Below are 23,426 nucleotides of genomic sequence, written 5' to 3' on the forward strand. Positions count from 1 at the left end.
CACCTTCCCCGGTCTGGGCGGAGCAGCAACATGAGTGCCCAGGGTGTGGGGGAGGAGGGGGGTGGTTTCCAGGCTCCCACCTGGGATGCGCATGATGGTGACCATGAGGAAGGTGGCAATGCCCGACAGGATGTTGAATATGGTCAGCCTTGTGTAGGCAGTGGCTGCCCCCGAAAAAAAGAAGTTCATCAGGTACATGAGGGGGATGATGGCCCAGCCGTAGAGCAGCAGCAACAGCAGGGCGTCAGCCATGTGGCCATCCCGCGTAAAGGCGTGCACGTCGAAGGCTTTGAACACCACCTGCAGCAGCACAGAGACAGCAGCTCTTCTTGCCCACAGAGCAATGCAATGAGCCCAGGCCCATCAGCCCACAGGCCAGGTCCATCTCCTGCGGTGGTTTTCAGCCCTAGGGCCCTCCCTGATGAAGGTCCCCCTTCTCCCCTTTGCTGACAGAGCTATCTCAGGGCACCCCACTCCAGGGCCCTATCTACCAGAGGAGACAGATGGGGTGGGGTGGGGGGTTGCCAGGGTGTCCTCAACTGTCCTCCTGGAATGGGGGCTGAGCTGCCAGCATGGAGCCCAGGGTGGCTGCTATCTGCGCAGGGGCCCCCAGGCAAGCCCCCTGGACAAAGGATCCCGGCACCATGGGGCCCTCACCAGCAGCAGCAGACTGGGGACGAGGAAAGACATGAGGTCCCACAGCAGAGCAGAGAGCCAGAAGGTAGCCACGTGGACTCCACTCACAAACTGGACGTGCTTGGCCTGGATGGCCCTCTCGCTGACTGCCAGGATGGAAAATGTGCTGGCCAAGAATGCCATGGCGAAGAGCAAGTTGAGGGCAATGTCAAATCCTTTCCGGCCCCTGTGGGGTTGTGGTGGGGACAGAGCAGGTGAGGGACAGAGCACAGCATGTCTAGGCAGGAGGGGTCCTTGGTCATTACTATCCAAAGCATGCAGTGCAGTCGCCCAGTCGCTAAAAGGGATTAAGAGAGACTGCAGGAGCTGTGGGGGTCTCAGAACCAGGAAAATCCCACCTCCCTGGAGAACAGTTCCTCCTCTGGACTTCCTGTCCCCATGAGGTAGGGCCACTCTCCCAGTCACCTTCAATCTGTCCCCTGTGCCCCCCACGCCCCACAGACACTCAAGTGATGGCACCACCTGTCGATCTGCTTTTCCCACATCTCCTAAGACCCTCTGCCTGGTTCTCTCTGTACTGCCCTAGTCAGACCCCGACTGTCGGGTGCCTGTGCCACTGCAGGAGCTCATTCCCCCATCAAGTGCATTCTGCCTTCTACATTCGGTTGTCAGCAACAGCTTCCAGGAACCGGCTTTGATAGCATTATTTTGTGGCTTAAAAACTTCCTGATGGTTTCAACAAATGGTGCTGGGACAACTGGATATTATTTCGACAAAAAAGGGAATGAACTACTGATACATGCTATAGTGTAGCTGAACCTTGAAAGTGAAAGAAGCCAGTCATGACAGGCCACATATTTTATGATTCCATTTATATGAAATGTCCCAGGTAAATCCACAGAGACAGAAAGTAGACTAGTGGCTACTTAGAGATGGAGTAGAGAGGAATGGAGAGCGACTGCCAGTGGTCACAGAGTTTCTTTTAGGGGTGATGAAACGTTCAATAAAATTATATTGTGGTCCAAAGTACATGGAAAAAATCTGGCCTCACAGAGACATGTAGTTGGAAAAGGGAAGTGTATTTTAATAGTCTTTTCAGATGACCGTGGATATTATTCTTTGATACCAAAACTCAGCAAATAGCCATTTCTTAAAGGTTAGTTGCAATGTGAAATCTGAAACCATATCAATAAATTTCTTGTACTCTATAAAAAAATTGTATTGTGATCCAACAGGTACATGAAAAGGTGCTCAACATCACTAATCATCAGAGAAACGCAAATTGAAACCATGAGCTATCGCCTCACATCTGTTAGAATGGCTGTCATCAAAAAGTCAAGAAATAAGTGTTGGCAAGGATGTGGAGAAAGGGAAACCCTTGTGTACTGTTGGTGGGAATGTAAATTGGTGAAGCCACTATGGAAAACTGTGGAGGTTCCTCAAAAAGTTAAAAATAGAGCTCCCATGTGATCGAGCAATTCCATTGGGTGTTTATCTAAAGGAAATGAAAACACTAACTCGAAAAGTATATGCATCCTCATGTTCATAGCAACATTATTTACAATAGCCAAGCTATGGAAACAGCCTAAGTGTCCACTGATGGATGAATGGATAAAGAAAATGTGGTACATATACACAATGGAACATTATTCAGCCATAAAAAAGAAGGAAAGCGTGCCATTTGTGACAACAAATGAATAAACCTTGACGGCATTATGCTAAGCGAAATACATCAGACAGATAAAGACAAATACTGTAAGATCTCACTTATACATAAAATCTAAAAAACAAAACAAAACTGAATTCACGGATACAGAGGACAGACTGGTGGGTGGGGAAGCAAAATGAGTGAAGGGGGTGAATAGGTACAAACTTCTAGGTATAAGATAAATAAGTTCTGGGGATGTCATGTACAGCATGATGACTATAGTTGATAATACTGTATTGCATATTTGAAAGCTGCTAAGAAAGTAAATCTTAGAGTTTCTTATCATAAGAAAAAAAAATGTTTAACTATGTATGGTGACGCATGTTAACTAGACTTACTGCGGTGATCACCTGGCAATACATACATATATCAAATCATTATGTTCTACACCTGAAACTAACATAACGTTACACGTCAATTAAATTAAAAAAAATTATATGGCGGTGATGGCTCCATGACTCTGAATATCTTAACAACTATTCAATGGTACACTACAAACAGGTGAACTGTATGGTAGGTGAATTCTGTCTCCTAAACCTGTTAAAACAAAACCCAAAGTCCTGCTGCCTGGTGACAGTCACCACACTAAGCCCGACCTCCTGAGCCTTACTTTGGGGTCTCCTAGTCCAGAGCCCACCAGGATGCGGCTGCCACTTCTCGATACTCCCAGCACAGGCCCGCACCTACAGCTGCTAATGACCGTGCCCAGTTTTGAAGGCCCTGTAAGCCTGTCTCTCTCTTACGTCTCAATCGGAGGGAAGGCCCTTCTCCAGCACTTTGTGCATCATTTCAAGGCCCTGCAGTCTGCTCCATCGCAGTATTTATCTTTGTACTTGTCTGTTCCTAGCATGGCAAGGAGAGCAGATGACTGTCGCTGTGTCTCTGCTTTTGGGGTAGGCATGGAAGGTGGCAGAAGGGGAAGGAGACACTGTAAGGCACAGGGCACAGTCTAGAATCAGGGTGAAGATGAAACCACTCCCTATTAATTAACTGCCCTGAAGTGGAGTGACTGTTCTGAAATTAACTGATTTTTGTGGCTTCCTCTGGATGGTCCCCAGAGTTTTGGGGGCTCTGTGACCAGGATGAGGGAAAGTCCTATGCATATGATGGCATGATAAGACCTAAGGAGAGAGATGCCCAATGGGTTCCCTGACTTGAGGCCACTGAGGGGCAATGACACCTGACCTCGCTGTGTTCTGCTGTCGTCGCTCACACACACAGCTGGGTGCTGCCCTGGGCACAAACATGTGCTGGGACTCCCTGGGGACAGTGGCCAGCAGGAGCCAGGTGCAGATTTGGGAAGAGGCACTGCCACTCTCCAAATCCTCAGGAGTCCACCATGGGGACCATGGTGTAAGTGGGATGGGGTCTCACTACCTTCTCTGCTATCCAAGGAAAGGACGAGTATGGAAGGCTGGGGAAGACGTGGGGTTCCCTGACCAAGAACTGGAAACTTGCTGAGGGCAGAAACTATGCTTTATCCACCTATGTGGCCCTTGGTGGCCGCGGCAGCGCTGGAGGTGGTCAGTTCTGATGAGAGGTCCTGACCTGATGGGGGCGGGGCCCTGATCTGACAGGTGGAAGTGGGGTCCTGGCAGGGCATAGGAGGGGTGGGGGCGTGGTAGGGCTGTGCACATACTCATTGAACTGGTCCTTTGCAGCCTGCAGGGCGCTCCGGGGCTGCGGGTAGTTGGAGACCACGATGGAGGCCTGAGGGCCACACAGCAGCTTGAACAGAAGGTTGTCCATGACGGCCAGCGCGGTGGCTGGGGAGTGGTAGGCCTGGTTGTTGAACATGGCAGTGACCACTGTCCGCTCACCAACATCTCTGAAGGATGCGGCCACCAGGCACCGCTCGTTAAAGCCGCCCCCCTCCACCGAGGCCCTGAAGATCAGGAACTCCTCCAGGTCACCTGGGGGGCAATGGCAGAGTCAGCAGTGCAGACGACTGGCCCATGGCCCACATTCAAGACCCAAGCTCTGGGGCGCTCTGAAGGCCTGGAGAACCACGGGAAGGGCATGCCACCTCCCACCGCACAGACAATGTCTTGGCCATGGAACCACGTTGCGGGGCTGCAGGCCTTGGGTGAGGGGGCACCTTACTGCAGTCACAGGAGGCTGAGCAGGCAGAGCAAGCTCTTCCTTCTGTCCTACAAACACCTCCTGAAGCTAAAGAGAGCCACAGAGATATAGGGACCGGACTCAGACCAGGGTCAACGTGGCTGGGAGGGGGCTGGCTCAGGAGAGGGTGAGGCTCTACAAGGCAGAGCTGTTGAAACCAGGGGACAGCCTGGTTGGGCGAAGCCCCTGAGGTGCTGGTCAGGCACAGGGCAAGGAGTGGCCCCAGGTGGGCTTGGACCAGCCCTCAAGACCAGGTGAGTGGTTGAAGGGCTACCTCCAAGAGGTGCGATTACACAGGACTTTCCCCTCTAGTTGTCTGTTTTTCTAATTTTTCTAGAATGAATAAGTACCCTTTTGGGACTGGCCCCATGGCCGAGTGGATAAGTTCGCGCGTTCTGCTTCGTTGGCCCAGGGTTTCGCCGGTTCAGATCCTGGACGCAGACATGGCACTGCTCATCAAGCTATGCTGAGGCAGCGTCCCACATGCCACAACTAGAAGGACCCACAATTTAAAATACACAACTATGTACCAGGGTGCTTTGGGAGAAAAAGGAAAAATAAAATCTTTTTTTTTAAAAAAAGTACCCTTTTATAATCGGGGAAAAAACAGTTTTCAAAAAATGTGGCCTGAGGGAGCGAGACCCTGGAGGAAGAGCTATTTTCTTGCTGCCCGGATGAACTCCAGCAAATTCTCACTTCAGGCCTTAAATTCTCTGGGCCCTTGGGCTCTGGGCAGCCCAGATGCCCGATGTTCTCCTGTAACCCAAGGGTGATGGCAGAAATCCCAATTCCGCCTGCAGCCGGCACAGTCCTGTTACCTCTCACTTCGCTTCTCACTATGGTGTGAAGAGAATGCCAGTTCTGATGAGGGGTGCTGGGGTCCACTCTACGCTCCCAAGTGACCTTAGGTACATTAAGTACAGTTCCACTAGAGCATGTACACACACTGGCCAGCCCACAGCTGCCTGAGTGGCCGCACAGAGCCAGCATCGCACATGCATTCTTCACACACCCTTACTGCTCTGGCTGCACCTCTCACTCAGCTGTAACACAGGGCCAGCAATGACACCTACACTGCAGGACCCAAGGGTCATTCAGGGGACAGGGATGTGTCAGTGAATCCTAACACTGACAGTCACAAAGGCTTCCACCAAGGCCCGCTATAGCTATCATTACATAAGGTAAAGGGTCAGATGTCCTTAAATATAGTGTAATAAAATTACGCAGTGAGGGCGTCAGAACAGAAAGGCCCCACTTGACGAGATGGGCAGGCAATTGGGCCTTTCAGACGGACTCAGCTGGGGCGCCTGCAGCAGCATTCTGAATCCCCCAAAGCCACCCTGCTCCATGAAAGCCCCGTGATCTTTGGGCAGGATGGGTGACAGTCAGGAAACAAGGCTGGGGGACACACGGAGGTGACAAACAAGAAACAAGGGCGCCCGCTACTGCCTCAGTAGGGATAATCTGGGTCATGATGGCTGTCAGGGGCAATGAGCAAGGACTCCGGCTGCCTGAGCTCCCTCCTGGCAGCAGTGCCCACTGCGGTGCCAGCTCGTTCTAGGCTGATGGTACATTCAACCTTCTCCAAAAGAGGAATTTAATTCCTGCCAGGATTTTCTGACCATTCAGTGTGCCGAATTTCAAAGATGCTGGCCAGGAAGTGGGAGGGAAGCAGGAAAACGAGAAGATTTTCAAACACATTCCCTTTAACCAGAGTGCGATGCCTGCTCTAAACCCAGGGCAGTGTCCAACTGCCAGGGCCAGGGACAGTTTTGGTTTTAGGATGTTGGAAGAAAACACTTTGCCACATTAAGGCATATTGTGACCAGCCTAGTAAACAAAGAAAAGGTAACATAAAAATCATCGAAGTTTCCATAGGCAGTTTGCTCTTTGACATTGGCTTAGCAGCATTTATTCAAATACCATGTCTGACCGAGCAAGGGAAACAATAGAAAAAATAAACACACGGGACTACACCAACTAAAAAGCTTCTGCACAGCAAAGGAAACCATCAACAAAATGAAAAGACAACCTAACAATTGGGAAAAGATATTTGCAAACCACATATCAGATAAGGAGTTAATATCAAAATATACAAAGAACTCATACATCTCAACAAAAAAACCCCTAAGAACCCAATTCAAAAATGGGCAAAAGATCTGAACAGAGATTTCTCCAAGGAAGATATATAAATGGCCAAGAGGCACATGAAAAGATGTTCAACATCATTAACTATCAAGGAAATGCAAATCAAAACTACAATGAGATATAACCTCACTCCTGTCAGAATGGCTATAATTAACAAGACAGGAAACAAGTGTTAGAGAGGATGCAGAGAGAAGGGAACACTCATACACTGCTGGTGGGAGGGAAACTGGTGCAGCCACAATGGAAAACAGTATGGAGATTCCTCAAAAAATTAACAATAGATCTACCATATGGTCCAGCTATTTCACTGCTGGGTATTTATCCAGAGAATATGAAAACACAAATGCATAAAGATATGTGCACCCCTAAGTTCATCACAACATTATTCACAATAGCCAAGTCTTGAAAGCAACCTAGGTGCCCATCAAGTGATGAATGGATAAAGAAGATGTGATATATATACAGAATGGAATGCTACTCAGCCATACGAAATGATGAAATCTGGCCATTTGTGAACAACATGGACAGACCTTGAGGATATTATGCTGAGTGAAATAAGTCAGAGGGAGAAAGTCAAATACCGTATGATCTCTCATAAGTAGAAGGTAAAAACAACAAAGGGGTCCGGCCCCATGACCGAGTGGTTAAGTTCGCACGCTCCCTTTGGCGGCCCAGGGTTTCACTGGTTTGGATCCTGGGCGCGGACTTGGCACCGCTCATTAGGCCACGCTGAGGCAGCATCCCACATGCCACAACTAGAAGGACCCACAACTAAAATATACAACTATGTACTGGGGGGATTTGGGGAGAAAAAGCAGAAAAAAATAAAAGAAAAAGATTGGCAACAGTTGTTAGTTCAAGTGCCAATCTTTAAAAAAAATGACAAACACATAGCAACAGAGATTGGATTGGTGGTTACTAGGGGGAAGGGGGGAGGGAGGAGGGCGAAAAGGGTGATTAGGCACCTGTGTGTGGTGATGGATGGTAATTAGTCTCTGGGTGGTGAACATGATGTAATCTACACAGAATTCAAAATATATTAACAATTTACACCTAAAATTTATATAATGTTATAAACCAATATTACCAAAAGAAAATCATGAAACTTTCACATTTCATTTATGAATGGTCCTGAAATATACAATTTCAGTAAGTGACCACGTGGGCACAGTTTAGCCCCAGAGATGAAGCCTTGTGTCTTTCTCTGAGTGCAACAAGTTTCTCCCCCAGGGGACACCTGACAATGTCTGGAAGCATTACTGGTTGTCACGACGAGGCAGGGGAGTGGGGGAAATGCCAGGGATGCTGCTAAACATCCTACTGTGCACAGGACAGCAGAGAACTAACTGCCCCAAATGTCCACAGTGCCTTCAACTAGAAGTGGGGCTCTGACAGCACCGCTCAGGCCCCAAGCCCCCCAGGGATGCCCCTTACCCAGCACCTCACGAGGCTCCTGGCCCTGGGCCTGCAGCATGTCTTTCAAATGCTCTGAGAGCTGTTGATCCAGCTGAGTGGTCCCAGGAACCGAGAAGGGCACAACGGTTCTGCCGTACTCATCCAAGGTCAGCTTCAGGAGGGGGTCGTCAAAGATCTCGGAGGAGTAGTTGATGGCCAGGAGGGCCAGGGTGACACACGTCAGAGGGACCAGGACCTGGGCCGCTACCATCTTCCACTCCCTCCAGCTGTACGTGGCCTTCTTTAGGAACATGGCCCAGAACTGCTGGCAGTGGAGGGCGAGCTGCAGCAGAAGGGATAAGGGTGACATGGGTGGCACTCAGGAGCCAGCATGTGATCCCTGCTCACCAGCAGCAAGCGTGGTCCCCACATGAGCCTGGGGCCTTCAGCTGACATCTGTGGCCTGGGGCCCCAGGGCCTCTCACAGGGCTCAGTCAATGATGTGGAGGACAGGCATGTAAGCATCCCTGCAGGTCCTGATGTGGGCTCGGGGTCTCACAACAGCCTCGGGAAGGGCAGACTGTTTTGTCTTTGTAGGATGTGAGGGGAGCAGCTGCGATCCCACAGGGGAGCCTCTGCCTCTGCCTTCCTCTTGCTCCTGGTAGGAGGACCCTGGCCCTGCTCACACAGGAGCAGACAGACAACCCCCTCCCCAGCTGTCTGTGTTCTGCAACCTCAACCCTTCATTGTCCTCTAAGTGTGGGGAGCACAGGGCTCCAGAGTCAGGCCGACCCGCAGATCCCAGCTCTGCCACGTACTGGCCATTCAACCTTGGCCCAGGCCTCAGTTTCCTGTATGTAATATGGGACAAGTGCTGCCCTCTACCTCTTCAAGTGCTGGGTGCAAAGCAAGCTCCCAGTAAACAGAGCACGGATAGCATCATAAGCAAACATTTGCTCTTATTTGTGAGTGGCCAATTAGAATATCAAGAAATGACAACTGGTTGATTAAAATGCTCTGGGTTTTCCTACTCCCCGCCAACCCTTAGGAGTGAGAGCTATAATCTGCCCTCTTCCCAGTGCACTGACCCTCCCGAAGCCCATGTCTGCTCTTGTGGACCCTGACATGTGGAGTTCCGAGGCCTCCCAATATTCCCACACCGGTGGGCAGGCCCCGAGCACCCACCCCAGTGTTGAGCTTGACGGCGGTGCACTCCTCCTCAATGAGGGCGCCAATGCCATCGGTCGGGTCCATCGTCCCGCACAGGTGGCTGTCCACTGCCCAATCGCTCGCCCGCCTCTCGTGCTGGTACTGCAGGGCAGGGAGCTGGATGGCCTGGATGTCCATGCTGGTGTCCACTAGCTTACCGACCCTGTGCCGAGACACACAAGGCCTGGTCTTAACACAGCTCCCTGGAGAGAAAGCTAAGCTGTCCTTCCCCTGAGAAGGGCGGTGAGGTGGGAAGAGGGCAACTGTCAGAGGTGCTAGAGCAGAATACTGTTGGCTTCACCAGCTGGCTCATTCCCTTGTTCATTCACTCATTAGTAAATATCTCCAGAATACCAGCTATTGCAGCCAAGCGAGGTCCAGGAGAGGGAGACAACCAGACAGGGCCCCTGCCTATGAGGACTCCCAGTGACACAGGGAGACTGATCAAAGCCAGTATTTATAACTGGGGCTGTTGGGAGGCAGAAGGGGGCTTGGGGCATGATGGCAGCACCGGGAGGCCACCTCATAGCCAGTGCAGGAAGCCATGGGTTAGGGTGCTCATTGCCAAGCTGAGCCCAGAGGTACAACCTTGGAAAAGGCATGACAGGGATGAGCCTGTGGAGGGCAGGTGGGTCCTGCGACCGTGCTGGGGCCACAGTGCAGCAACCTCACTCGTGTGGCACTGCGTCTACAGTCTCCTCTAGGCCATGGGATCCTCAAGGGAAAACATCTACCTCACATTTATTTTTGTATTTCTAGTTCTTAGTGCCATATTGGCCAAATAAGCATTCAAGAAACGTCTGATAAATGCGTGAATTGTCTCAAGCTCACCCTGCAGTTTTGAGGGTCTGAATGCTGAATGTTACACCACACAGCTACATCTTCACCATAGCTGGAGGCACACTCTGGCATTATCATCTAGACCTGAGAGGAGCTCAGCAAGCCTGTCGCTGCTGTGGCCCGGTAGGATGCGTGGCACCCCACGGGAAGCACGCACACACTCCCAATGACGGGCTGAAGTGTCTGGTAACCGGAGCACAGCTGCTGTCTGCTTTCTGAACTGCTGTGCGTGTTGGGCACCTAGCTGAGTTTGTACAAGTGGTACTAACAGAGTCATGATCTGAACAGGGCTCTGACAGACGACCCACTGCCCTGCTCCCACCCCAGTCTGCATCTACCCTTAGATGGGTGTTTGAGATGAAAATCAAGGGGACTGTTTTATCATTACACTTTGAAAAAAATCATCCACATGGCTGAGTCCTAGACTGATGGAAATACATGTTTACTGACCGAAGGAAGACCTCTTCCATGGTAGTGACAGACGCCCCAAAGCTGGCGATGCCCAGCTCCTTCTGCTTCTTTTCCAGTTTAGCAAAAAGACTTTCAAACCTGAAAAAAAGACCCAGAATGATGAGTCACTTCTCAGTTACTTTCTAGATAATTCGTTCCTAAATAGTTACCTCTATGCAGAGTGCAGGAAGGGCAAAGGAAGGTTAGCTCCTTGAAATGTCATTTCAAAAAAAATAAAAATTGGGTTTTCCATAGTGGCTGCACCAATTTACATTCCCACCAGCGTTGTACGAGGGTTCCCTTTTCTCCACATTCTCTCCAACACTTGTTATTCCTTGCCTTGGTAAAAAGAGCATTCAGAAGGGCATGAGGTGGTATCTCATTGTAGTTTTCATGTGCATTTCCCTAATAATTAGTGATGTTGAACATCTTATCAGGTGCCTACTGTCCATCTGTATTGTCTTCTTTGAAAAAACGTCTGTTCAGATCATCTGCCCAATTTTTGATCAGGTTATTTGGTTTGGTGCAACCATAATGGAAAACAGTATGGAGATTCCTCAAAAAATTAAAAACAGAACTACTGTAAGATCCAGCTATTTCACTTCTGGGTATTTATCCAAAGAACACAAAAACACTAATTTGAAAAGATATCTTCACCCCTGTATTCACTGCAGCATTATTCACAATAGCCAAGACTTGGAAGCAACACAAATGCCCATGAACAGATGAATGAATAAAGAAGATGTGGTATATATACCCAATTAAATACTACTCAGCCATAAAAAAGATGAAATCTTGACATTTGTGACAACACGGATGGACCTTGAGAGTATCATGCTAAGCAAAGTAAGTGAGACAAAGAAAGACAAATACTGTATGATTTCACTCATATGTGGAAGATAAACAAACAAACAGATACAGAGAACAGACTGATGGTTACCAGAAGGGAGGGAGGTGGAGGGACGGCAAAAGGGGTGAAAGGGCACATGCATATGGTGAGGGATGGAAACTAGACTTGGGTGGTGAACATGATGCAGTCCACACAGCACTTGAAATACAATGATGCACACCTAAAATTTATATAATGTTATAAACCAGTGTGACCTCAACAAAAAAAAAGTTGGGTTTTGTTCCCTTTTTTTTCCACATAGCATCTTGTGAGTACTTTGGCCTGTTAGGCATTATTTAATAGTAGACACCTACATGACATCACAAATCAAAAGAAATGGGTGAATATTCATTTGATCCTAAAGAAGGGAAGTACTTTCTAAGAAGAAACCACAAAGGAAAAGATGTGACCCATTAAATGTAAAATATCTGCATGGAAAACACATCCCACGAAATTAGGCAACAACAAATTTGAAAAAGTTGCTAGCAAAATGGTTGATATTAATATATAAAACACTCTGACTGATAAATGAGTAAAAGACATGAACACACAGTATCCAGAGGACTCAATGCTTAAAGGGCAGTAACTACTGGGAGTGTCAAGCTCCCACTGGCAGATGGAAGAAATACAAAATGCCAATTAAGCAAGTGTGTGCCATCTCACCCATTCGATAAATAAATATTAAAAGAAAATTTACTCAAAGCTGGCCGCTGTGGAGTAAAATGGACACTCTCCTGTCCTGCTATGGGGAAGCCCAACACAACTCCTTTCTAGAAGGGAATTTGGTAATGTTTACCCCACTCTTGGGAATCTATTCTGAGGGGGCACTGGAGATCTAGGCAGAGTCTTCTAGAAGGATGTTCACTAGCATATTTTTTTTGGAAAACGTGCGCATATGCTAACAGAGGAGATGTTCAGATAAGCTATGGTATCTCTGAGTCAGGGAACACCATGCAGTTATTGATACCACATTACTCAATCGGGTTTGTAGGAAGATTAAATGTAGTTTTAAGATTTACATCCCAAAGTTTCTGAATGTGAATCAAGAGTTTGATTTTTATCTCCCCACACTGGTAGCCTACTCTGTTTATGAGGCACATGTCCATGACTCAAAGTCTGAAGCCAAGAAGATATACAAATTCACAATTCCACAAATAATTCTGAGTGGGCTGCTGCGTACGTTTAACTCGTGTTAGGAGCGAGCCACGTGCTGTGTGTGAAAGACACCAACGCAGTGAGCACCCCTTTGACGAGTCACACTCTTTCCTTATGTACAAGTTAGGTCTCTCTCAGCCTCGCTGCACAGGGAGGCCTAGCACCCTGGACCCAGCAAGCAGATTCACCATGCACTGACCGTCACAGGCCCAGGACCTGAGAGATGCCCACTGGTCAAGCCTGATAGGTCACAGGTGACACTAGGCATGGAGTCCTGAAGGCCCACTGAGCCCCCTTCTCTGATCTGTACCTGTGTGCTCTCTCTGGGAAGCGCATCTGTGTGGTCTCTCTGGGATGCGTACCTGTGTGCTCTCTCTGGGAAGCGTACCTGTGTGCTCTCTGTGAGACACGTACCTGTATGCTCTCTCTGGGACGCATACCTGTGTACTCTCTCTGGGACCCATACTTGTGTGCTCTCTCTGGGACGCGGACCTGTGTGCTCTCTCTGGGACGCGTACCTGTGTGTGCTCTCCTTGGGAAGAATAAATGACAGCTCTGCTCCAGCACTGCTCTCCAGGGTGGCGTTGGGGACGTGGTGGTGGACCAGCCGGGAGATGCCCTCGGCGTTGCAGTGAGGCTCCTTCACCAGTGTCATGTGGTAGCCTGCGCCTGGAACACCATGGAGCCCCATGTGAGGCTGTCTTCTACTTCTCCTGGCCCACCTGGGCTTTGGCTCATGGGACATGGGCTGGAGAGCAGGACACCTTTGGAATGCCTCTTGGAGTGCTTCACCTGAGGGTCTTGCTTTCCACCCCCTAGCTGGCAATGGGTGCTGGGCATGGTAAAGAGGTGAAGCCTGAGCCTGACTTCAGACTTCTACTCTCAGAGGCTGTGGCAGAAATTGTCCCCAAGACTTGTTCTCCTCACTTCTCCCTAATGGAATCCCAGGATGAAGGTCGCCCTCTCTATCCTTCCCCCAGCTTGATGGTAACCATATTAGGTCACCATCTGCTCAACGGGACTATGTGCTGGTCAGGGGAAGCCACAGAAGCAAGGTGTGCAACTCCTAGGGTGTCTAAGCGGAGGGGCACTTGTGTTCTATCTTTGCTCCTTCTCACTGGCAGAACATGGATGGGACCCGCCATGCCAGCACCACGTGGGACCATGAGCTAACCTAGAGAAGGGACGCCATGCTCACATAGCAAAGAGAGGGCTGACTCCACACACCACCCACCAGCCCTGGACTTCTCGGTGAGCCACTTGCTTGTTTGAGAGCGATAACGCTGGTGAGTGTGCTTGGCCTCTCCAAGGGCACTGCTCTTCTTGGTGGCCCTGGCACTCAACCACTATTCCATGGGTCAGGCTAATCAACTCAAGACTATCTGCTCCATTTCCCTCCCTCCTCTTCTCACAAGCCCCTTTGCCTGGGGCTTCAGGTCTCCATCCAGAGGCAGCAGAGCAGGAAGTCTAGAGATGGCCTCTCACTGCCTGATCTCAGGGTTCTTCATGAAAGGTACACGGGCACTCTCTTCAACACAATGGCCAGTGACACTAACTCTGTGAAGGGACGGAGGTTGGGCTGCCTGCCCTGCTTCCCGCCCTCAGCTGCTCACCGTATTTCTGTTTGAGGAACAGCGATGACCCGCAGCACTGCAGCTCCCCCTTGGCCATGATGGCGATGCGGTCCCCCAGCAGGTCGGCCTCGTCCATGAAGTGGGTGGTCAGCAGGATGGTGCGATCACTTTTCTGCTGCTGGAGAAGGTCCCAGATGGCCCTCCTGGAGATGGCGTCCATGCCTGAGGTGGGCTCGTCCAACATCAGCACCTGGAGGGCAGAGGAACAGCCTCCTGACGATGGCAGAGCCATGTGCCAGGCCCAGGCTGGCTGTACTATAGGCCCTGTGTGGCTCAAGTTCCAAGAAGATGCAGCAGTACCGCCCAGGCCAGACTGCCCACCCAGGGCATCCAGTGTACTCTGGACCCTGCTATGCAAAGTGTTTGTCCACTGTGCGTGGGGGCCCTGACCTGCGTCCTTCAGGAGGCTGGGCCTCACTGCCCCTGTACCTTGGAGCCTGCTATGAGGGCGATGCCGATGGAGAGCTTGCGCTTCATGCCCCCGCTCAGGAACCTGCACCGCGAGTCCCGCTTGTCCTCCAGACTGAGGATGTGCAGCATTCTTTTGACTTCTTCAGGGCACTTCTGGCGTGACAATCCCTTCAGCTGAAACAGCAGGGGACAGAGAGATCCGGCAGGTGCTTCTGACAGGTGCCTGGCCTGTTGCACAAGCCACTTGGCCTTCACGTTGTCTCCCTCCCTTTATGTGTTGGACTTGGCATCCTGACTTCTCTCCCTGCCTCCTTTACTCCAGATCTGGGGCTCCTCAGAACAGGTTTCAGTTTGCTGGGAGGCTAAGGGCTCTCCTGGCTGCCTCAGGAACCCAAGGCGACTGAACAACCACAACCACCTATGAATCGTGTCACCCGCCAGCTCACCTGAGCATAGAAGTACAGGTGTTCTGCAACAGTCAGGTTGTCAAACAGGACATCGTGCTGCGGGCACAGGCCCAAGTTCTTCCGGATCTGAACCATGTCTTGCGAAATTTCGTACCCACTGATATACGCCCGTCCACTGGTCGGGGGGAAGAGGCCTAGGGCCAAGCAGAAGACCCCAGGGGCTTAAGTCCAGCACGCACACCCTGACAGTCAGCACGTGGTGGGAGACCGTGGCCTTGCTCCCGAGGTCTCGCTTTGCTTTACCGAGAAGCCCACCTGTGAGTGAATTTGCCGGTAACCCCTGTTCCCCGCTGTGGTGGAGACAGAGGCAGTGGCCCCTCACCTGTGAGCATGGAGAGGGTGGTGGTCTTCCCTGCGCCATTATGGCCCAGCAGGACAGTGATCTGCCCCTCGTACAGGTTCAGGTTCAGGTCTCTGACAGCTGCCTTGCCCTTGTTCCCCACTCTGAACACCTGCAGGAAAGGCAGAGGGCCACCCTGGACTTCCGGGGCCCCTCAGGGACCTCACTTGGACAGGCCCCTCCTACCCCCTCTGGAATATGCACCCAAGGGTCTCAGAATAAGACTATACCCAGGGTCACCGATCATTGCACAGAGAGACGAGAAGTTCTGGGCAGACCACTGACTGGAGGCCATGCTGCTTCCTACTGCTCTCTGGCCTCCCCAACCCCTGACTGGTCCCCAACACCCTCATTGTCTCAGCAGGATAAGAAGGCCCACGAGGCCAAGGCACTGCAGTGCAGTGAGAACGGCAAGAGTTCACTGCAAGGCTGGTGACAGGTTAAGTCTGGTGGCATGTGTTGCCGACTTGACTCAGAACTGGGCCCTGGGGATACTTTGCCTGGGAGAGCTGGTCAGAGAGCAGCTGCAGGGATCCAGGAGGCAACAAGGCCTGGAGGATCATCACCAGCTCAGAGAGCCCTGGGCAAGGCAGCAGGGCTCGCTGCCTGGGGCCCTGCCGTCCCCCACCCCGCAGTCCCCACAGGGTGTGGCACCTTGGACACATGCTTGATCTTGATCCCGGCCACCAGGTCCTCGGGCTCAGCCTCAAAGTACTCGGTTCTGAGCGCTTTTTCAGGGTCATCGTCATCTTCCTCTTTCCCGAACACTGTCCTTGGGCGTCCACACCAGTACGAGGGCTAGGATGGAAACCAGATGGGGCTCAAAGACCAATTCATGTCAATTCATATTGTTTGTGTCAACCAGAGAAACAACGAACCAACATGCTAAATAGACAAGGCACCCAGCCCTCAGTCTCCCTGCATGGTGCTGCAGAGAAGATGCCGATTTGAGGCCCAGGGTGGGGGTCAAGATCCAGCATGACTCCTCTCCCCTCTACCCTGGGGAAGCTCTCAGGCTCAGTTTCCCAATCTGCCATATGGGCATAATGGTAACTCACAGGCTTACTATGCCTATCAACTCAGACATGACACAGAGAAAAAGTAAACAATGACATTGCATACAAAGAGAGGTTACTGAATATTCTAGTCCAGGGGGACTTTGGGTCAAAATGAAGGAGGCTGTGTCTCCACATCCCGACTGTGTCCTTACTCAACTACAGGGGAGCTCATGAAATAAGCAAGAGAAGACAAAGGGGTAAGCCTCCCTCTGCTCTGAGGAGGCGTCTCCCTGCCCTGCCTAGAGGACGACCCTCCACCCTCTGCGTAGCCATCACAGTGAAAGGCTGTGTGAGGGGTGACAATACAACCACAAACCGCCCATGCTCCCCGAGCTTGAGGGCAGCCTGCGGCACAGTAAGACAGTGCTGTGGGCAGGGTCACGGGAAAGGTGCCAGTGGGGCCCTGGAAGAACTGCCCCCGGAGATAAGCTCTGCGGGTGAACCTGTATTCCCTGTGTGTTCCCAGTGCCTGGAATAACTCTGGCTCATCATATTCCACTGATTTTAGGGAACACATCTCTCACGTTTTAAGTGACTCTGAAACCAGAATGTGTCTTACAAATCACAGAATGCCATAGTTTAACTGTATTTTTCTCTCTTAGTGATAAAGTAATGGTACCCCTAAGAATCACTGGCATTTAAAATTTGATGAAACACATAGTAGACACTGGATAAATATTTGTTGAATCAAAGAATGAACAATGAATGGAGAGCCACCTAACTAACCATCAATAGGGAATTAGTTAAATATACGGTGGCATATACATGGAATACTGTGCAGTCATTAAAAAATGAAGTTGAGGGGCCAGATCAGTGGCATAGTGGTTAAGCTCGTACATTCTGCTTCAGCGGCCCAGGGTTCGCGAGTTTGGATCCCGGGTGCAGACCTACACACTACTCATCAAGCCATGAAGTGGCAGCATCCCACATACAAAATGGAGAAAGACTGGCATAGATGTTAGCTCAGCGACAATCTTCATCATCAAAGAAAAAAAATGAAGTTGATTCATAAAAATGTATAAGTTTAAATACATTTATAAATAAAACAAAATTTATAAATATATATATAGATAAAAATCTAAAAGTTTACTTATAAATAGATCCACACACATACGTACTTAAGATATCTAAGATGTACTGTTAGGTAAAAAAAAAAAAAAAGCAAGTTTCAAGCATTTAAAAAATATGGCCCCCTTTTTCTAAAAACAAATTATAAATGTTATACACACATACATCTGTCCTACGGGATAACAGAAGCATAGAAAACATCTGGAGAACTACACACCAAAGTGTCAGCAGCATTCATCTCTTGGGGGGTGGGATTATGCTATAGATTCCAGCAACATGATCATTTTTATAAGAAGCTGTATTACTTTATGGGCAGAAAACCCAGTATTTTTTCAAGCAAGGGGCTGGAGGTGTAGGTGGGCTGGTCCTGTGGATGGTGGGCCAGCACGAGCTCCTTCTCCCAGGCCCTGGAGCACAGGGATCATAGCGGGCAGTGGAGGGTCTCAGGGCCTTTAGGACACACTGCTCACTGACTGAGCACAGGGCAAGTCCTCTATCCAGGCCCAACTAGGTGTCATGTGTCAGGGACTGAAGGGGGCCAGAGGTGAGTGCTGGGGACACCTCTACCCCCTCAGAGGTGGCCAGCATGAAGAGCGGGGGTGTCAGAACTCACCATGATGAAGAAGTACCAGGGCTGGGGCACGCCAAACTGCCCTGGGAGCACAGCCTCCACGTACCAGGTCACCAGGCCGTAGAGGATGGAGTCCAGCAGCAGCATGCCCAGCACTTGCCCAAAGGAGAAGTCATCATCCACATTGACGGGACTCAGGAGGTCTCGCCATTGGACACCTGTGCCTGGAAGACACACCAGGAAATAGGCTGAGATGGACCTACAGCCCCTGATGGCATGCGTGTACATGTCACTGCAAGGCCAGCATGACTCCTCCCCTACTGCTTTTGCAGCAAACCTGATCACTTTCTTTAAGGCTTTAAGACAACAGCAAGTTACAAAATTGATGTTGGAGAACCAGCAACAGCTCATTAACAGACTAGACGGGCTCACTTTTGATTTATAACACATACACACATCCATACACACATATACATATACACGTCCCAACATACACACATACACATCTGCATATACATGATTCGGGGCAGGACCAACACTGGAACACTATGCATTTCATATAAGTCTTTTTAAAACACAGAAACATAGGGGCTGGCCCCGTGGCTGAGTAGTTAAGTTCGCGCGCTCCACTTTGGTGGCCCAGGGATTCACTGGTTCGGATCCCAGGCGTAGACATGGCACTGCTCATCAAGCCATGCTGAGGCGGCATCCCACATAGCAGAGCCAGAAGGATCTACAGCTGGAATATACAACTATGTACTGGGGGGCTTTGGGAAGAGGAAAAAAACAGAAAGAATATTGGCAACAAATGTTAGCTCAGGCGCCAATCTTAAAAAAATAACAAACACAGAAACACTTCAGACACGTCTAACGCTCTATTTAGTGGTACTCGTAGTGCTCCGTCTTCTCTCTGGTTTGCAACATCACATCCAAATGATGCCTGGGGATTCTGTGTGGCCGGAGCACCCTCTGTTGGCTCGAGGGCCCCCATGGAAATGGCCGCTCTCTGGCCTCGGTCAGTGTTCTCTTTCAAACAACTAGAAATTTGTCTGTTTTAAGAACATTTGGTATAGAACTTTGAAAAACAAAGGCGCCATATAGTTAGATTCCTCTTTGTAAGTGGCTTTTTAAAAAGTATTTGAATCCTGGAAGGGACTGGGCATTTAAAAGGTCCACATTTTATCACACGCTACCAAACACAGAAATACATGTAGTTAAAAGCCAAAGTGTTAGAAGACATTGCCAATTGAAGAAAAAATTCTAACTAAAGATAAAGCCACACTGAAGGTTCCTGTGGCCACCCACCTACCTTCTTCCATACCCCATCACTAGGAAGCTCCATCAGCTAGGAATTGCATGGCTGGAACAAATGACAGCACTCAGCCTGAAAAAAGGTCCATCTGAATGGGGCAGGGCCAAGATGCTCTTAAAATGCACACAGGTGAGGCATTCAGAAGGGAGATTATATTTCACCTCCTGCTACTAGGGCCAGAACAACCCGCAGAAGCTCCAGGGAGATGGATGCCAGCACATCAGTCACGCAGAAACTCATCCTCACCCCTTATGCCTCCTCTTAGACCCAAAGCAAGTGAGAGAGAGGCAGGGCTGGGCCTGAGTCCATTCACCTCTCCAAGGCCCTTCCTGGAGAAGGGTTTGCGTGATCAGGAAATGAATGAGGGCTTCTCCTAGGAGGCGAGCTCTCCCTCTCCAGAGATTTCCCAGGGGGTGAGGGGTTAGGTGCCCTCTCATCCCTTTAGAGGATCAGGCTTGACTCATCCATTGAAATCTGAGTGGCTACTGCAGAGTTTGCAAAGTGGGGGTCCACAGGCAAAAGCCAGCCCAAAGCAGTGTGTATTCGACCCTCATCATATCTTAAAAATCAGGAAAGTTCAGAAAAATCAAGAAAATAATGATCTGATCTGTCACTTGTTTCTCTCTCAGGCCTCCCTGCCCTGGTTGCCAATTACTGAAGGAGGTACTGGGGAGCAGGAAGAGGGGGAGATGCTAATTCTACCACTTTACCAAGAGCTAGGAGTGAATCAAAACCTGCAGACTTTGAGGCCTCTGGTGTCATAATTCAGAATGCCTCAAGAGGCAGGAAGAGACTCAGAGGTCATCAAGCTGAATCCCACCATGGGCAGATGTGGATCCTCACGTCCAGGGTTTTCTTGCAGTAACAGCTGGGATCCAGGCTGGGCCTCAAGTGGAACCCAAAGCTGGGATTAACTCTGGCCAAGTGGTGGCCGATGTCACACTGGACTGGACTTTAACCCTCTGTCTTCTGAACTGTGCTGTCTGTGACCCACCTCCCCTATGGCTCCTGTCATGCCTCCCGGTCTGCACAATCACCGAGGACCTGTCTTCCAAAAGCGCAGCTCCTTTAGCTGTCCTGATGTGCCTGTTTGTTACCAAAGCCGGAGTCTGAATGTGGGAGGCACCTCTGCTTAGACTCTCTCAGTGTAACTGAAACAGTAAGGGCAGCTTGTGAAAAGGAAAATACTCACCTTTTGCTTCAAATTTTCCTATGAGCTGGGCTCCCATTGCCATGGCAACATTGGACAGGAGACAGGAGAAGAGCTTCTGGCTAAGAGTCATCCAGTTGTATCGAGGAGCAACAAAGAAATACGGGATGTAGGTGAAGAAGTAGAGGAAGCCCCCTATGGCTGCTGCCATGTTGGCTACAGGTGGAGAGAGGAAGACAAGTATGCTAAGAACATGTAAGAATATTTGCAAGAACATGTTCACAAGGGAGCCTGTGCTCCATCCAAACAAAGGCATCAGCCATCAACACAGGGACATAAGCCCCAGTACTGGGGGACTCCAGGCTCAGCCCATTGCCTCTTCCTTGTTATGGGGGCACATGCCCTAGGGAATGTGGCCCTGCCCGGGGCTGCACATGTCCTCCATGTCCTGGGGAACCCAGTGTTTTCTCCAGCCCTCTCCTGCAGACTTCAGCCCCTGTTGCCTTGATATTGTGTACCTGACATACCCCCTTCCCCCAGCCCTCCTTCTTCCCTGGTCTGCCCCATCTCATTCACTCGTTCACTTGCTGAGCATCTACTCTGTACCAAGCTGTTCCAGGCCCCAGGGAGACTGCCACAAACAAAACAGACAAACCCCCTCCCCTCCTGGAGCTTATAATCCCGTGGGGACACAGACAGGAAACAACAAGTAAGAGAATGTGCTGGATGGGGCAGCCCCATGCACAGCAATGAGGGGGACAAGAGTGGGACAAGATGTCCCCTGGGCTGGGGGATGTGACTGTAACCAGGTGGCCAAGGAAGGCTTTGATGAGAAGGTGACACGTGGGAAAGACCTCAAAGAGGTGAGGACTGGGTCGTGGAGGTGTGGGGAGAACTGTGGGGTTTTAGTCCATGCTGAACCCTCAAATGCTTTGGTCTCAAGACCCCTCTATGCCCTTAAAATTTTTCTTTTTGAGGACGATTAGCCCTGAGCTAACATCTGCCAATCCTCCTCTTTTTTCCGAGGAAGACTGGCCCTGAGCTAACATCCATGCCCATCTTCCTCCACTTTATATGTGGGACGCCTGCCACAGCATGGCTTGCCAAGCGGTGCCATGTCTGCACCCGGGATCTGAACTGGTAAACCGCGGGCTGCCGAAGTGGAACGTGCGCACTTAACCGCTGCGCCACGGGGCTGGCCCCTGCCCTTAAAAATTTTTAAGGATGTGAAAGAACTTTTGTTGATGTGAGTTATTTATTCATATATATGTGTGTATATATTCTTAGTATTAGAAATACTAAAAAATTTAAACCCATCACAAGTTAACATAAATATTTTTATGGAAAACAACTATATTTCCCACAATTTAGTGAGAAGAGTGGCACTGTGTAACATCTCATTAAACAGATTACAGCTGGATTCTCATATCTGCTTCTGCATTCACTCTGTTGTATCACAGTCAGCCCTCTGTATATGTGAGTTCCGCATCCTCAGATTCAACCAACCATGTGCTGAAAGGCCTATGATGGTTGTGTCTGTACCGAACACATACAGACTTTTTTGTCTTGTCATTATTCCCTAAACCTAAATACCAATACAGTATAACAACTATTTATGTAGCATTTACATTGTATCAGGTACTATAAATAATCTAAAGATGATTTAAAGTATATAGGAGGATGTGTGTAGGTTCTATGCAAATACTATGCCATTTTATATGAGAGACTTCAGGGGCCGGCCAGTTGGCACAGTGGTTAAGTGCGCACGTTCCACTTCGGCGGCCCAGGGGTTCACCAGTTCAGATCCCGGGTGTGGACATGCCACGCTTGGCAAGCCATGCTGTGGTAGGCATCCCACATACAAAAGTAGAGGAAGATGGGCATGGATGTTAGCTCAGGGCCAGTCTTCCTCAGCAAAAAGAGGAGGATTGGCAGCAGACGTTAGCTCAGGGCTAATCTTCCTCAAAAAAAAAAAGAAAGACTTGAGTATCCTTGGGGGCTCCCAGAACCAACACACTGTGGATATCAAGGGATGACTGTACCTTGTTTTGGGTGAAGTACATGAAGAAAATCCAGCTTCACAAAGATGAGTAGTTGGAAAAGGGAGAGGTATTTGAATAGCCTTTTCAGATCTTTGTGGATATTCTTTTTTGATACTACACCATTCAACTACCACTCACTAAGTGGTAGTTTCTTAAAGATTAGTTTAGGTGCCATGTGGAATAAAAGTAACTAAGGACCTTTTCATAATCTGTTACATGAAAATCCATTGGTCTATCTTGCATTGTGAATGGGTTATTACTCTTGCATGATTTTGTAACATGATGCATTGGTCATTTGGAAAACACTGCTTGTTGAGCAATGCAGATCTTCCAAATGTTGACACATTTCATTAAACATTAAAAAAATCACATTGGGGATATTATCACCAATCTCATAAAAAACTACTGGGAAGCTTACAGTAGTAGATTCAAGTTCACAAAATTCTATTTTTTGCTTGAAAGCTCGAATTTTGTAATTAACATAAGATACTGTCAGTTGTTTTCCTTAAAAGACAGCCCATCTGTGAGAAAATGTCTGGCAAATACTCAAGTATGAAAGACTATAATCCGATAATTGTTCTTTTGAGCAAAAATGGTGTTCCATGAACAAAGCAGCTAGTTTAGCTGACAACTCAAACAACTGCTCGCATACGTGCTTTCCCTGGAGATAATCACACTACGATGAAACTACTTCAGCATGCAACTCTATGTGGACATCCCCTTTCATCACACAGAATATTAAAAAACTATACTTAAGAGTTGAAGTTTAATAAAATCAATTTTTACTGCTCCATCAAGGACATTCTTGAGGGAGACTTGCAT

The 23,426-nt window shown here is 49.3% G+C and overlaps 1 protein-coding gene across 4 annotated transcripts in view; it reads right to left on the reverse strand.

Annotated features, from left to right (window-relative positions):
• Nucleotides 1–23,426, reverse strand: part of ABCA3 (ATP binding cassette subfamily A member 3) — a 52,015-nt gene that overhangs the window by 7,914 nt on the left and 20,675 nt on the right. For 3 of the 4 annotated variants that reach the window (XM_046666849.1, XM_046666845.1, XM_046666846.1), the window contains 14 exons: nt 20,605–20,778; nt 18,143–18,324; nt 16,058–16,201; nt 15,386–15,515; nt 15,043–15,197; nt 14,615–14,770; nt 14,165–14,375; nt 13,070–13,220; nt 10,508–10,606; nt 9,194–9,380; nt 8,048–8,351; nt 3,984–4,257; nt 658–862; nt 81–300 (listed from right to left, as the gene is read on the reverse strand). In XM_046666849.1, the coding sequence (XP_046522805.1) occupies nt 81–300; nt 658–862; nt 3,984–4,257; nt 8,048–8,351; nt 9,194–9,380; nt 10,508–10,606; nt 13,070–13,220; nt 14,165–14,375; nt 14,615–14,770; nt 15,043–15,197; nt 15,386–15,515; nt 16,058–16,201; nt 18,143–18,324; nt 20,605–20,778 (2,592 nt within the window). The remainder of the gene's footprint in view (nt 1–80; nt 301–657; nt 863–3,983; nt 4,258–8,047; nt 8,352–9,193; nt 9,381–10,507; nt 10,607–13,069; nt 13,221–14,164; nt 14,376–14,614; nt 14,771–15,042; nt 15,198–15,385; nt 15,516–16,057; nt 16,202–18,142; nt 18,325–20,604; nt 20,779–23,426) is intronic. The other variant, XM_046666847.1, reaches the window with a different exon arrangement.

Source organism: Equus quagga, chromosome 7, assembly GCF_021613505.1.
Source record: "Equus quagga isolate Etosha38 chromosome 7, UCLA_HA_Equagga_1.0, whole genome shotgun sequence".
NCBI lineage: Eukaryota > Metazoa > Chordata > Mammalia > Perissodactyla > Equidae > Equus > Equus quagga.